Genomic DNA, 14,687 nt, shown 5'->3' with positions numbered 1-14,687 from the left:
AGAATTGTATTATCATTTTCAGTTGTTGAGTTACCGAGTTGTAAACTTGGTAGTTTCGTTTTTTGCAAATTTTCGATTTTTGCCAATTTTTAATAAAAAAATTTACTACCTAACTCGAAAATTCGAAACCATCAGTCACTAGATTTTAAGTTTTGCTTTTAAATGCAACAAATCTCGCCGAATTTGGTCTAGCGGTTGCCGAAAAAACCGAACTCTCCTTTTACATGTATTTAGGTAGGAGCACCCGAGCTAAAGCTTCCTCTTAAGTGCAGACATGTCTGGCGAATACGAAGACTCCATTCGTAAATCGCATGTGCCCTAAAGTGATAAGCTAAAAAAGTAAATTAGCGAAAATCTGTTAATTAATCAGGTATGCAAGTTCTCGTGCAAGCAATATCCGTCTCCTCGAGTAATCTAGCTAAAGAAGACAGCTATCCATTAAAAGCCAATTTTTCAATTTAGGGAAGATTCAGAAGAAAGAAACCTCCATAACTCAGTTATTTCGTAGATTTGGTACTAACTTCACACCCTGATAACCTTTCCCCTATCTCGTACCTGAATCGCCTCAGCGACCATAAGATACTGCACGCTTCTTTTTCATGCCATATATCCAATCAAACAAAAACTAAAAAAAAACACTTACGCTTTACGACAGAGATCGTGATTATGACGGCATGATCCGAGATTTAACAACCTTTTATGATAGATTCACAGCTGACTTCTATCTTCGTTCAATTGAGTCTAACTGGTTACTGTTCAAACCTGAATTCTTGCGTCTGGTTAAATTGTACGTTCCTACCATAACAATTAATGAACGGAAACAATCGCCATGGTTTAACAGCACACTAAAAGGACTAAACAACAAGAAAAAATGTCTCTTCCGTTCTGCACTCTTCTCAATCCGAACTTAAGTGGGAGAAATATTACCTTGCAGTCAAAGAATATGACACGCAGGTCGCAGAGACCCAAACGTGGTTTTTTTTTTTCAACCACATCGCCCTCTATGTCGCACAATAACCCAAAACTTTTCTCGCAACGTATTAATCCCCAGTGGTACAACACTGTTTTTCTACGTGACAGTTCTGACTCCCCAGTCCCCAAAACCGGAGTCGCTGAAGCTTTAAACACGGCATTCTGTTACGCTTTTACTAATAACTACCCTGAAATTCTTCCCGTATTACCACCTTCGACTAATCCCTCTATGGCAACTATTACTTTTTATGTGAACGGAATTATTAAAATCATCGATTCCCTAACAAATTCGTCCTCGTTGGTACTGATGGCATTAACTCCAAGGTTTTAAAAAGCACTAAGCACATCAGCAGCCTTTTTCTAACGCTAATATTTCAACAGTCTCTCACAACGGGATCAGTGCCCACTGACTGGAAGATTGGTAACGCAATTCCCATCTTTAAAAAAGGCGACCGTACAAATCCTAGCAACTACCGTCCACTTTCCATCACCAGTGTTTGCTCGAAACTGATGGAGCACGTTATACATTCCTACATTTCCACTTTCCTGTCATCTGTCAATTTCTTTCATCCTAGCCAGCACGGATTTCGCAAAGCTCAGTCTTGCGACACTCAACTTGCTCTGTTCCTAAACGATTTGCATTCTCATCTCCGTCGCTACGTCCCCACTGACACTCTCTTTCAGGATTTCGAAAAAGCCTTTGATAAAGTGTCACATATTCTTCTCCTGAATAAACTCTCGCGCCTTAATCTTCACACAGACCTCTTTAATTGGATCCGTGAATTTCTAACCGAGCGCCTTCAGTTTCTTTCCGCTAACTCGATCTCCTCAATCCTATCTCCTGTACTGTCTGGTGTGCTCCAAGGCTCTGTCCTCGGGCGTCTCCTCTTTCTCACATATATTAATGACCTCCCACTTAACTTATCATCCAACATACGCCTTTTCGCGGATGATTGCGTTTTATACCGACAAATAACAAAGGCTTCAGACTGCTCCGCTCTTCAGGAAGACCTACAAATGCAGGCATGGTGCAGCTAATGGTGCATGTCCCTCAATGTCAGTAAGTGTTCTCAAGTGTGCTTTCATCGACGTCGTAATTATGTAGTACCTTCCTACTCCCTTAACTGCACTTTAACACAGTGTGAAACATTTAAATACCTAGGAGTGCATATATCGAGTGACTAATCTTGGACCCATCATATCAATCAGTTAACTAATTCCTGCAACCGATTACTAGGTTATCTACGCCGTAACTTGCCCTCAGCACCTCCCTCAGTCAAACTACTTGCATATAAAACCTTAATCCGAACTAAACTAGAATATGCTTGTGCTATTTATGACAACCATCAGGTTAATATGATTAACGCCATTGAATCGGTTCAGAACCGAGCGGCAAGATTCATTCTTTCTGACTACTCCTATAACACAAATGTTTCAGCCTTAAAATCCAGGTTCTGTCTTCCCTCGCTCACCTCCCGCCGCAAAAGTGGTCCTCTCCATTTATTTTTTAGGTTCTTTCATTTACAGCCCACAGGTAACCAGGTCATCATTCCAGCCCATCCTTTCTCCCGCCACACGCATCCTAATGCTGTGTATGTACCACGCGCCCATTCCACTACGTATCAACGTTTTTTTTCTATACACAGCCCGTGAACGGAATACCCTTCTATCTGACATTGCCTTCATCACTGACATTTCTCGCTTCAAAGCTGCCATCGAAGAACATCTTTCAAGTCACATTACCTAACCTGACACGCCGTTTTTTCAATATGTGCCCACCCCTCGTGTAATGTCCTGTTCAGGGACTTTTGAGGTATAATAAATAAATAAATAAATAAATAAATAAATAAATAAATAAATAAATAAATATTTTTAAAAATACATCACGTTAATGTGAACGTTGTGCAAAATGTCAGAAAAGACGTGCGCAATGAGCTACCAAAATTGATCGTGCAGTACACAGCTGTAAAAGTGCCGCCTGTATTTGAAAAAAAAAAAAAAAAACCGGGAGAATAAAACAAATTATCCGTGACACTCCAGCGCTCTGGTTTACAGGGTGTCCCAGCTAACTTTAGCGAGAGCTTAAAAATATGTGAATGCCACGTAGCTGGATAGAACCAAGGTGATGTTGTTTCTCGTCGCTTGGAGATAGTCAACTTATTTTTTTCATTCCGCCTAATTATATAATTAGTCTTAATTAATCAACTTCTCGAATGTTATAATTACATTAAAAGTGTCAATGAGAAAATTGTAGCGCAACATGAAAAACTCCTGATACAGCCTTCCGTAGCGCGCGCGCGCGCGCGCGCACACGCACACGCACACACACACACACACACACACACACACACACACACACACACACACACACACACACACACACACACACACACACACACACACACACACACACACACACACACACACACACACACACACACACACACACACACACACACACACACACACAAAAGTTTCCACTCTCCGCGCTCTGTACGCGGGGCTCTTAGCCTGCACGCGGGCTATTCCCCTCATCCTCTACGCAGGCAAGCGCTTACCCCCGAGACAGCGAGGCACATCCCGCTGGACATGACCATGTACTTCAAGATCTTCTCCATGCACCGCATTCCGAAGCCCGGGCGCGACGAGCTCGTCTCGTACCTCGACGACGCCGATCCGCCGCGCCACATCGTCGTCATGCACAACAACCACGCAAGTACACCGTTGGCGCGCACCCTGCTCGGGAAGTCCGGGAAGCGTATAACCGCCGCGCGTGGCTGTATACATCGTACGATGCCTGCGGTGATGCACCTGTCACGTCAGGTTGTAGTGACGGTAAAAAAAAAAAAAAAAAAAAACGCAACACGGCCAAGAGCTTGAGTTAAGAACTCTTTATTCGGCGAACTTGCGCGGAAAGACGAGCATCGCTCAAAGCACCACGATACGTACGGCGCCGCGTACAGTCGGCGTCAAACGTTTACGAAACACGAGATCTAAAAAAAAATAATAATAATACGCTGAATTTCCGAGCAGTTTGTGGCCGTCGCCAGCGAAAACGTAAAGCGCTATGTTCGCATATGGCAGTGTAGACTTGGAAGCCGAATACCCGGCCGCGTGCCCAAGCTGCTAAAATATTCAGCTTTTCTTGTTTTCGGACCCTCACGGTTCGGGAACTTTTGAGGCCGACTGAACATTTGAGAATGTACAACACTATTCGCGACGCGCGCACAGTCCAACCGGACACGTCTCCTCGGCTATGGGATTGGTGACAACGTTCAAGAAATTTCTGATACATTATAGGCGCGTCTTTCGCCGAGCGACAACGACATTGGTAATGCGGTGCAAACGAGGCGACGGCATAAAAGAGTGAAATAACGATGCGTGGCAATACGAATGCCCACTTGACATCGTCTCTTTCTGCTGAACGAAGCTTGCTCGGACTCCGTGATCCGAGGACCGCACATTTGGCGATGAGATTGCGAGGCTGCGCCTGTCTCGGGACATGACGAATACTGCCGCTATTCGTACGTGTCCACTGTGAGCCAGAAAACGAGCCCTACAGCGACTCGCTGTCTGTACCGGGTGTCTCGCACCCACACATGTAAAATTATACGACTGACTTTGGGTAAATGTGTGCTGCCTTCGTTGAATGCTGGATCTACTGTTGGTAGACAGAACCGCTCGCATGCAGCTCCTTGGATGTCAATTATAGGAAGATTCGGGGGTTGAATTCACAAATATTTTGGTTCGTAAGTGTTTCTCATTGGCTGGCCGCTCTCGATAATGGCATGTCCAGTATCAGCATTGTCTGAAATTTGCTCTTACGAACAATTATTGAGAGTGTTTTTTTTGTGTGAATACGGGCCCAGCTGTTTCCAGACTCGTATAATCATAGCGTGATAGGAAACTGTCGCATTAGTTGAGATTAATCGGTGAACGTGATAACTTTACGCAGTTTAGACTGTTCAATACTAAGAAATAAGTGCTGGATGCGTTATCCTATGTGCGTGTGTTTTTATGACCTCTGTAACACCGAAAAGTGTCATGGTATTGGCAATTATTTAGACCATTGCTCTGCAAAATCGAACTCATGCGGCGCCGGAAAGACTACATGACAAGCAGGGTGACAGGCTAGCAGTAAGGCCTTAGAACAAAAAACGTTGCACGGGGGTGCTCTCGCAGTGATATTCGCCTACAGTGAACAGTTAGGCCGTCGCAATAGGCGGCGACAGCTGCGATGAGTTAGCCACTTATAAATGTCCGTGTCCGATTTACATGTATAGCCACCACCTATAAATGTCCGATAGTCTATGCATGCGAGCCTCGACATGGTTTCGAAGGTTTCCTGCAGGTGGGTAGCCATCTAGCAGACACCTTGAATTCTGGCTTCTCCACAATAAGATGATTTTTGAGGAGAAGCGCGCTTGCGGGATTTTCTTCGTTATGTAAGTTACATGCAGTCTAAGCGAAATATTTACATTAAAGAGCAACCGATAGCTCTAGCATGGCAGCGGTAAGGATTGTCATATAAATAACTATAGAATAATGAATAATCATATAAATGTGATCGAACGCGGGGCTTGGCCCTCAACGAATCACGTCGTCGCGACATCGGGCGTCTACATGCACGCGTCAAAGGTATCGAATTCCTCGCGACGCAGCCGTTAGACGCGTTTGCAGGCAGGTTGAACATCAGTGACGGTAGTAGTGTCCATGTACAGGCGTAGCTCTGTGACAAGAAATGCGTACTGAAGACACGACAAGCGTAGGAAACGTATGCAAAGCAGTATGGAAACGAAAGTGAAGGTTGCTGGAAGTATATATTTAAAGCAGTTTGAAGGCTGTAAAAAGGAGCCAGTGACAGCTATAGGGTGCTATTCTTGACACTGTAGAATTCCTCCGCATTGTCAAAATTCGGTATCACGCGAGCTCTGATTGCAGCCCACAGCGCTGCTGTCTATAGCCCCTCTGATTGGTTCGAAAGGCCAACATGGGGGAATTCGAACACAGCGGAACTTGACCGTGTCCAGAATAGCACTCCTGGAGGCAAGCAGACATCTGTAGAGTGCTCCGGAAGAGAACGCTGCGGCAGGGCGCGCCCAATGTTGACGAAGGCTGTTGGCTATCGATTGCCCATTCTTTGCCGCGCAACAAGGCTATGTGAAACTGCAATTTCATTCCGTCCGTTAAAAAAAAAAAAGGGGGAGGGGGAACTGCTAGCACAGTTTTAAAAGTCTTGTGCATATGCAAGTTATACTGGAAATTCGCTCCAGCGAGGGTACCATGGACATTCTGGACTACGGCTCGTATTTTGCTCTCGTACTTTGTTTTCTCGTACAGGCAGCATAAGCATGCATATTGCCTTGCTAACGATGTGCCGGTTATAGGCTTGCGTGTGTCGTGAACACGAGCATCTGTGCGCACTATGCTGTCAGCGCGTAGTCTGTGGAGCCGCCTAATCTCTTTCTGTCGTTTTTCTTTCTTTATTCTGATACTACCTCTTGATATTTTTACGGCGCGACACGCCAAAAGTGTACCGAGTCTTAAATGTAAGGTATATGCGGAAAATACACGGTGTGCTTTCCGATAAATAAACGGCGCAAAATTCAAAGCGTACTTATTACCCTGAAATTGTTGGATTTTCTTTTTTAAAGGTAAAACCGAATTTCTTAAAACGTGGTCAGGTTCAGGTGAACACCCAGTTATAGTGCACTGTAATGAGTAAGTTTGTCACATGCTTCGATATATATATATATATATATATATATATATAAAGCCAGCAGGAAATGCAGCACATGGTTCAGTTTTTCAACACTAACTCCGATTTTGCTCCAGTTAGATCGGGGGTCCCGCAATGATCAGTGTTGGGACCCATTGTATCTACAATATACGTGAATGACCTTCCATTAATGCTACATGACTTCACTCCTGTCATGCACACAGATGATGACGCTGCTCTCATTCGCGCACATGAGTCCATGGCTGAATCTTTCGGTAGAGCTAACGAAAAAAAAAAAAAAAAACCCGAGGCTAATTTGTAACTGGTTTCATGCCAACAAACTCATACTAAACGTTAAGAAAACGCAATATATTGTGACTCATTCTCCACAAAGCTATAGCATTGGACTCGGTGTGTGCGTCAGGCTGAAGGAGACCCTATAGAAAGAGTGAGTAACCTAGGACATTTAGGCGTTGTACTAGACCATCGCTTCAACTGGAAAATGCATATTGACTCTATGTGCAATATATTGGCGCCGCCTGCTTTACACTTCTCAAACGTTCACATTTATTTGATGTAGCGACAATGAGCACGATCTATTTTGCCCTATTTCATAGTCAACTATCATATTGTATAGAATCTTGGAACCATACATACGATTCTTGCGTAAGATCACTTATAGACCTGCAAAAACGCGCAATCCGTTTTATGCCAAATTCAAATTATGCGACTCCTACTAAACCCCTCTTTAATCAATAACGAATGATGCCCCTACACCGGCTAATAATTAACAAAACTACATTGATGGTCGTATAGCTCTTTAACTATCAATATCCCACTTGACCGTTTCAGTTTTTATGCTTTCCCAATTCAAAACAAAGGCTATGAATGAGGTAACTTCTTGAAGCCGCTAGTATAAAGTGTGTACGAGAAAAGATGGCTTTCTAGTGTTGGTTGTTCTTTATAGAACAATCTACCTGTTCAACTAAATTATTACAAAGTTATTTTGTGATGCGTAAACGTTATTGCAAATAACTGCATTAATTGTTGAAATCTTTGTGTTTTTATGCTAAACTGATATGCTGCCAATCTACTAAACTGATACATAAAGGTGTCTCCTGCCTGTATGTTTATGCACGTATTGTTGATACTATTTCTGCATGGATCCGTACTAGCATGATGATAAGGAACCAGATGCTTCTCAACACGTTTCTTGTACGACTTAACTTCGTCTAATAAAAATTCGAACTCCAATTTAAAAAAAATATCCGGAAAGCATAGGGCAATTAACTTTGTTTGAAACTGAAATGTAGAAAACTATGAAGGAAAAAGTAAAATGAAAGTAGACGAAAAGACAACTTGCCGCCTGTGGGAACCGAACCCACAACCTCCGCATTACGCGTGTGTTGCACTACCAAATTGTGCTACGGTGACGGCCATCAATACGTCCACTATCTTGGGCATGCATGTGTACTAGATCTAGCCCTGGGAGTGTTAGCCAGCGTCACTGACGGCCATGGCAGGCGGGCGATCACATTTTTGCCCGATGGCGTCGCGTATGTAGTACGTGAACTTATAGGAGGGCATGCACGTGGCTAATGAACTCTCGCATGCTACCTGATGGCATAAATGCTGCGACATTCGACACCCTGGCTATGAATGAGAACGACAAGAAGGGAAAGAGAAGGGCTCGATTTTTGTTTATAATCATACGGGATGCCATCGGGCAAAAAAATAAAATAAAAAAAATAAGGGTGTTTCACATGCGCCCGTCATGTAGTACACTCAACGTTGGCAAACTTCACTTAAACGGAAACCACACTTTGACGAACTCCGGTTAAACGGAGCTTTAACCGGAACCACCAGCTATTGCATCGACGCGTGGAACTGCAAAAGTCCGCCAAACAGGTCAAATGGTGATGCTATAAATGGCGAAGAAAGTCAAGTCCGTCACGCAGTGGCGTGAAAGCTTAAGCAACCTAAAGATGTCGAAGTTGCAACGGTGCTTGCTTCCATCGTGAGGACTTCGCTAGGCAAGCAATTACATCCGAGGAGGAAGAGAGGGAGGAGGATCTTGCAGTCAGGCAGCCGCTACTTATTCATTCGCACTGCCAGGAATAAGAGACCTCACATTATGCCATTGTCTCCGACTTTGAATAGACCGTTGAAAATGTAATCGGTGAAGCTCGTGGCGAAATATATAATTATATTGACGAAGGCGTAGATATCACTGTTCCAGTGCGCGCTGATGTTTCGGGCCTGACGGCGAGAGAGTCTGCAGCGCTATTTCGAACGCGATGACTACGCAGAATTATTGGGCATTTTTTTTTTCGCGATGAACAAAACGTTGCACAAAAGAAGCTATACAATGTTAGAAGCAGAGCGCAGTACATTTTTTTTCATCACAGTAATATCAAAACACTCCCGACGCTTTTAGAATAAAACGATTCTGGTTGATTTTGTGTCCTTCGCTTAATGAAACTAATGAAAAAGTTCCATTTGTGCGGAGTCTACTGTACTTAAGAAAATATTATCCACCACATAAAAACATAAAAGGTAAATTCAAACATAAGCTCCAGATTAAGACATCTAAGAGGCAGCTTTAGCTCGTGGCAAACTCCGATTTCTCTATTAGAATACACGTAAAACCCAAGAAGGCTATAATTACACCACCGCTGAGCCGACTTGTAGGGATATTTTTTTTTTGCATTTATGGGATAAAGTTGAATTATACAGACTGTTGGAAGCAGTATTTCGACTCAGGGTCTCATTCTACCAAAAACATATCTTCCAACAATCAACTGGTAGACTTTAGCTACTTAAAAAAAAAGAAGGCGACAGAGTTCCTCAACATCGCGGTTCACTAGATCGTTACGTTTCATTATATGTGAATTGAATACATTGTGCATATAATTCTCTTTAGCCTCTCTAAGGATATGTGTTAATTTGTCTCTGAAAGATTTGAAATTCTGGAAGTGATTTGCATCTCTCGTTCGTAAAAAACTTCTATACAGTCTATATTTTTGTTTTATTTGAGATAGAAGGCTCCGTGTGGTCCAAGGTTTTCGGATTTTTCTGTTGCGCGTTCTTCTTTTATTCGAAAAATCTCTGATGTAACTGGATTTAAATAGATGTAAAAAGGAGTTATAGGCTAACTCAGGATCAACCGTGTTGTATACTTCTGGCCAGTCAATGTTCGGTATATCACTTCGGAATTGTTCTAGTGCAATCGGATTAATATCTTGAAATGAGACTTGCTCTTCTTTATCGGATGAGCGACGTGGTTTCTGTAGGTCAGTGACAAGAAAGATTGGGAGGTGATCGCTTTTCAGTAAGTGTCAAACGAGGTGCTTTCTCCACGTATTCAGATATAGGAGCTCACGACGTGAAGCTCATTCTCTCAAGCCGGACAACTGACCTTGTGAACTGCAGCTGACGCAGAACTGCCGCCCTCAGCAGCAGCGCAACCTTGAGCTGCGACGGGGCCACCAATTCTCGAAGAACTGCCGGTGTTGTCCGGCACTTCCTGCTCGTCATTAATGCTGAGTCGCGAGAACGCTTCGGCAGTGCTACTTGCTGCGGCCTGCGTTTTGGACAAACAAAAGAAAACAAACAAACAGGCGACAAAGTACGAGTGACTTCGATGTATGCAAGGTTTCCGTAAGCAGGCTTTTCCACACATCTAACTTGCCATAACCAATTAGATGGCCGCAGGACAGGGGTAATTGGAGATCGCAAGGAGAGGACTTCGTCCTGCAGTGGACATAAAACGGACTGATGATGATGATTGTGATGGTGATGTTCTAGCTAGTAGCACCGTTGAAGCTGAGACAAGTGTTTTGAAGGCTTGGACGGTGCGGGGGAGGAAGGGCGGCAGGAATGGCGTCACCAGCCCGCCTGTTGACACCTTAATTATGATTTTAGCCCGAGGGCCGCCGCATTGGTATAAGCCTATCTGGGCGTGTGGAGAAGCGCAAGTGCAGGTTTTTGTCGCAACGTCGTTCACTTCCTTTTAGAGCGTACTGACACCATACATCACGATTTGAATACAGACTGCTCATTCTCATGGCTTTCCTTAATTCTGACGCGTGTTTCCGGTTGTCGCGCATAGTATTCCAGTGCTTTCACCGCGAAGCACGCGCGAACGAGATGCATAACGTGTTCGCACGTACCGTCAGTTTAGTGAAATTGCCGTGGTACAGAAGTAAGGACGCCCTATCTCGCAACCGAAAAGCGATGAGTTCGAACAAATAAATGTTTATTCTCTCTCTCTCTCGAACCTTGTGGAGAGCGCGACTCGGTCCTCGCGTCCCCTGACGTTTGTGTTCCCCAATTCTCTCTCTCTCGAACCTTGTGGAGAGCGCGACTCGGTCCTCGCGTCCCCTGACGTTTGTGTTCCCCAATCGACACACACGCGATGACGGGAGTCGGCGTCGTAGTAGGGTAGGTCCGACGAGAGATAGCGCGTTTACCAAGAGCGTTTGAAACCCCTCAAACCTACTTCGCCGGAGAGAAAGATACTTCCGCTGCGCAGCGGCGTTTTTTGATCATAGAGCGACCGACTTTATGAAAAAAAAAAATAAAGGCACCGCGGGAAAAACCGTTTGTGAGGCCAAATTAATAACGCTTTCCGTTCGTAAGTGATATTTGCCATTGGCTGGCCGCCTTCGCTAATGACACGTCCCGTATCAGAATTGGCGGGAATTCATTGTTGCGAATTCTTGCGTAAGAGCTTATAATAGTGCGAATACGGGTCGTGATCTCTAATGGCCCTCGCCACTGAAAGAAGCACCGTCACTTTCGCAGATTGCAGTGCTATTTAGAGCGACAGAAAGCCGGGCAAGTTGGTAGGTAGGGACTCGGGGTGACAAAAGGCGGGCGTATAAAGCGAGGAACAGAACCGAAATAAACAGCGGCGTCTGTGTTGTGCTTTTCGTTCCTCCTGTGTTCCGTGCGCCTGCTTTTACAGCGGAGCTTTCTTTTCCAACCCTTCCCGACTTTCCTGACCGTGGCTGCTGGGTTCTCTGCTGTCTTGCCACATAGCTCGCGCTTAAAAAATAAAGTTGAACTGCGTGCCCCATGGAGGGATCGAACCTCGCCCTCCAAGCAAAGCAGCACGATGCTCTAACGATTAGGTCACAAATGAGGCAGTGCATGGTGGCATGGCTTGGACCTATTTTGAGGTCAGAGAAGCGCAGAGCCAAATTAGTTTTGAAAAAGGACTTAGGAGGACGAATGAAAATAAACGGCCGGCTAAAATGCGCAAATATGTGTACCTTAAAAACGTGGACACAGAATGGAGGAAGAGGTCAAGAAAGCTGGCAACCAAGTACAGGGTAATCGAAAGGGTAAATAGAAAACCAGGAATCATCAAGAAGAAAGGGAGAGAAACAGAGACAAAATTGAATACAAAGGACGGGAAAAAAAAGACCATGGAGATCTACAACAATGGCAAGAAAGAACTGAGAAGGGAAATTTGTCTCAGGCGTTGGATGCCTGAGACAAAAACATACATTAGCAAATAATTCGCAGTAAGATGAGGCATGTGTCTCAGGCACGTACGCAGGATTTTTTTTCGGGGGGGGGGGGGGGGGGGGTGGCCAACCCAAGGTAGCTTTTCTATGCAAATGAGGTGGAGGGTACTTTTACTAGTACAAATGTGAATGATGCCCACCATTTGCCATAAAGACGCGTAAAGCCGCAAAAGAGAATTGAAATAACGTGTACCTCACAAGTACGCCTGTGAGATACACCTCTTTACTTGGCAAACAAAGAACCACATCCAATGGACTCGCGCATGAAAGATGCGCAGGAAGAACCTTGCCAAGAGCAAGTTAACAAGCGAAAGTGCAAAATAAAGATTTCTAGTAACGTTTTTTTGAATTAGCTCAGGAAGAATTTTAGAGAAATGTATATTTGCAGAACGGTCACAGTTCTTTTGCATCCCTCGTTTACTACTCTACCAAGTAGCAAAACCGACTCGTGTTGTTATTTGGGAAGTTGCGCAACGAGGCGTGGTCACCAGTCCCGTACAACTGCGTGGGGCGCAGGACGCTGCGGTTCTAGACGTACTGCGCACACCGCGGAAGGTTAGAACCCCCCCAGCCCCCAATAGCATAGCAGGGAAGTGGCTACGTCAGGCGGCTCGAGTGATAACTGTAGAAGCGTCATTCAAAACACACGGAAATATTCTCCAGCTCTGGCGGCGTTTTCTCTACTTCGTTTTTAAATAAACAGATGTTGATCCATAAATATTTTCACAAACAATTTTCGCTTTTCCTCCCTGTTTGGCTGTTGCCTTGGCTTTCTCGCTTAGTAGATCGCTTAATTTCTCATCTCCTTGGGACTCTTGTTTCCAGTTGCCAATTTTGCACAAAAAGTGCTGTACAATAAGGCAAGAACCAGACGAGGTAACGGGTGACAGTCATATTGCTTATGGGTTTAAGGGTTATTGCAGGGTCTGATGATCGACGCTCTTTCGCAATATTTTATTTTCCACCTTGTCTAACCCATATCGCGGATATATGGTTCCGAGGATCTGCCAGCGTCGTGGCGAGCTTTCACTCGAGGAAATAATTAAGCAAAAGGAAAAGTTAAACGCAACTGGCGTTTTCTCCAGCCACAACTCGTTCCACGAGCATACAGACCAGCCGACTATGAATCGAATCCCTTTCCTGGCGCTGGATCAATCTAAACAAGGAAGGTTGAACTAACGAAGCAACAGGGATGCGCGTGATCGTTGAATAGATGGTAACATAAAAAGTGTGTTGGGCATGATAAATAAAATAAAATATTATAATTAAAACAATCAACTACGCCCTGCCTGCCGCAATAGATGCTGACAACGGAATTCATTTTGAGTTAATCGCGCGGGCACCGAATCGATGACAAAACTGGCCTCCACACCCCAGGAGATGCCGATAACTACCGCCATGCAAAAGGAGTGAAAAAATTGACAACTATTCCACTCCGTGAAGACGGAATGGAAGCGAAAGCTGACGACAGTCAAAGCTCTCAAACTAAAAGCAAAGTGTTTCACATCCGCTGCGGGTCGGCCTGAAGATAGTGCAATATCGGGCCCACCCGCGGCGGGGGTGAAACAGGCGTTAAGCGCTCCCCTCATGTGGATCCATCCCGAAGGTAGTGCAATGCCGGGCCGACCCGCGGTGGAGGTGAAGCAGGCGTTAAGCATTCCCCATATGTGGGCCCATACCGAAGATTCCGAAGGGCGCGTTATAGGTTCCCGAGTCCACAGGGGTATGTGCCATTGATCTTGGACCCTTTTTGCACTATCACCAGGATCGGCCCACATGATGATGTTTTCTGTTAACGGGCGCCGTAAAAAAATCTACGGAAGTTAGTCATACACTGCTTTCGCTGTAAAAGACAGCAAAATGTTGGCCGCCGAGTAGATTGATTTGTCGATGCTTTAGGAATGTGTGAGGAGGTGTGCCTTGGCCGAATGGGTGGGGGGGGGGGGGGGTATGCCAATTAATTTCGGGGGGGGGGGGCGGGGGCATACTCACTCAGTGCATACTAACGTAATGTCAATGTATTCAATGAGCGATATCCGTAGGTAATGTAGACCTTCCAGAAGCGCTAGGATTTAAAGTAGATAGAAGCATTAACCGGTCAGCAGTCCAGACAACCAAGAGTCCTTTAGAGTAGTGGTAGAAAAAAAGCAGGGAAGATATTGATATGTCCAGATCCGTTAAAGGCATAGGTAACGGTGCAAGGTCGGTACAGAGGTTTTAAGGAAGGTAAAACGATTAAAGAGATGAAGGCAAGATGCTCGATTGAAAAGCATATGTATAGCATACCTGATTATCTCAAGCATGCTAGGTGAATCATTGTCACCGCCAGTTTCAAAGGGGATGTCAATCAAGCATAATCGTCACCATCACAAGCCACCGCTCTCAGCAAATGTGTGCGCGTCAGCGGTTTGAGATACCCTGTGACCATTGCCGCCGATTTTCGGGACGTCCATAAGGGAAGT

General features: G+C 44.8%; 1 protein-coding gene across 5 annotated transcripts in view; it reads left to right on the top strand.

The window, feature by feature from the left end:
* Positions 1–14,687, top strand: part of LOC126548575 (carnitine O-acetyltransferase-like) — a 51,269-nt gene that overhangs the window by 12,510 nt on the left and 24,072 nt on the right. For all 5 annotated transcript variants that reach the window (XM_055063316.2, XM_050196811.3, XM_050196809.3 and 2 more), the window contains one exon: positions 3,519–3,684. In XM_055063316.2, the coding sequence (XP_054919291.1) occupies positions 3,519–3,684 (166 nt within the window). The remainder of the gene's footprint in view (positions 1–3,518; positions 3,685–14,687) is intronic.

This window comes from Dermacentor andersoni, chromosome 1 (assembly GCF_023375885.2).
Source record: "Dermacentor andersoni chromosome 1, qqDerAnde1_hic_scaffold, whole genome shotgun sequence".
Lineage (NCBI taxonomy): Eukaryota > Metazoa > Arthropoda > Arachnida > Ixodida > Ixodidae > Dermacentor > Dermacentor andersoni.
The sequence above is the reverse complement of the archived record's forward strand: the minus strand, read 5'-3'. Positions and strand labels throughout refer to the sequence as shown.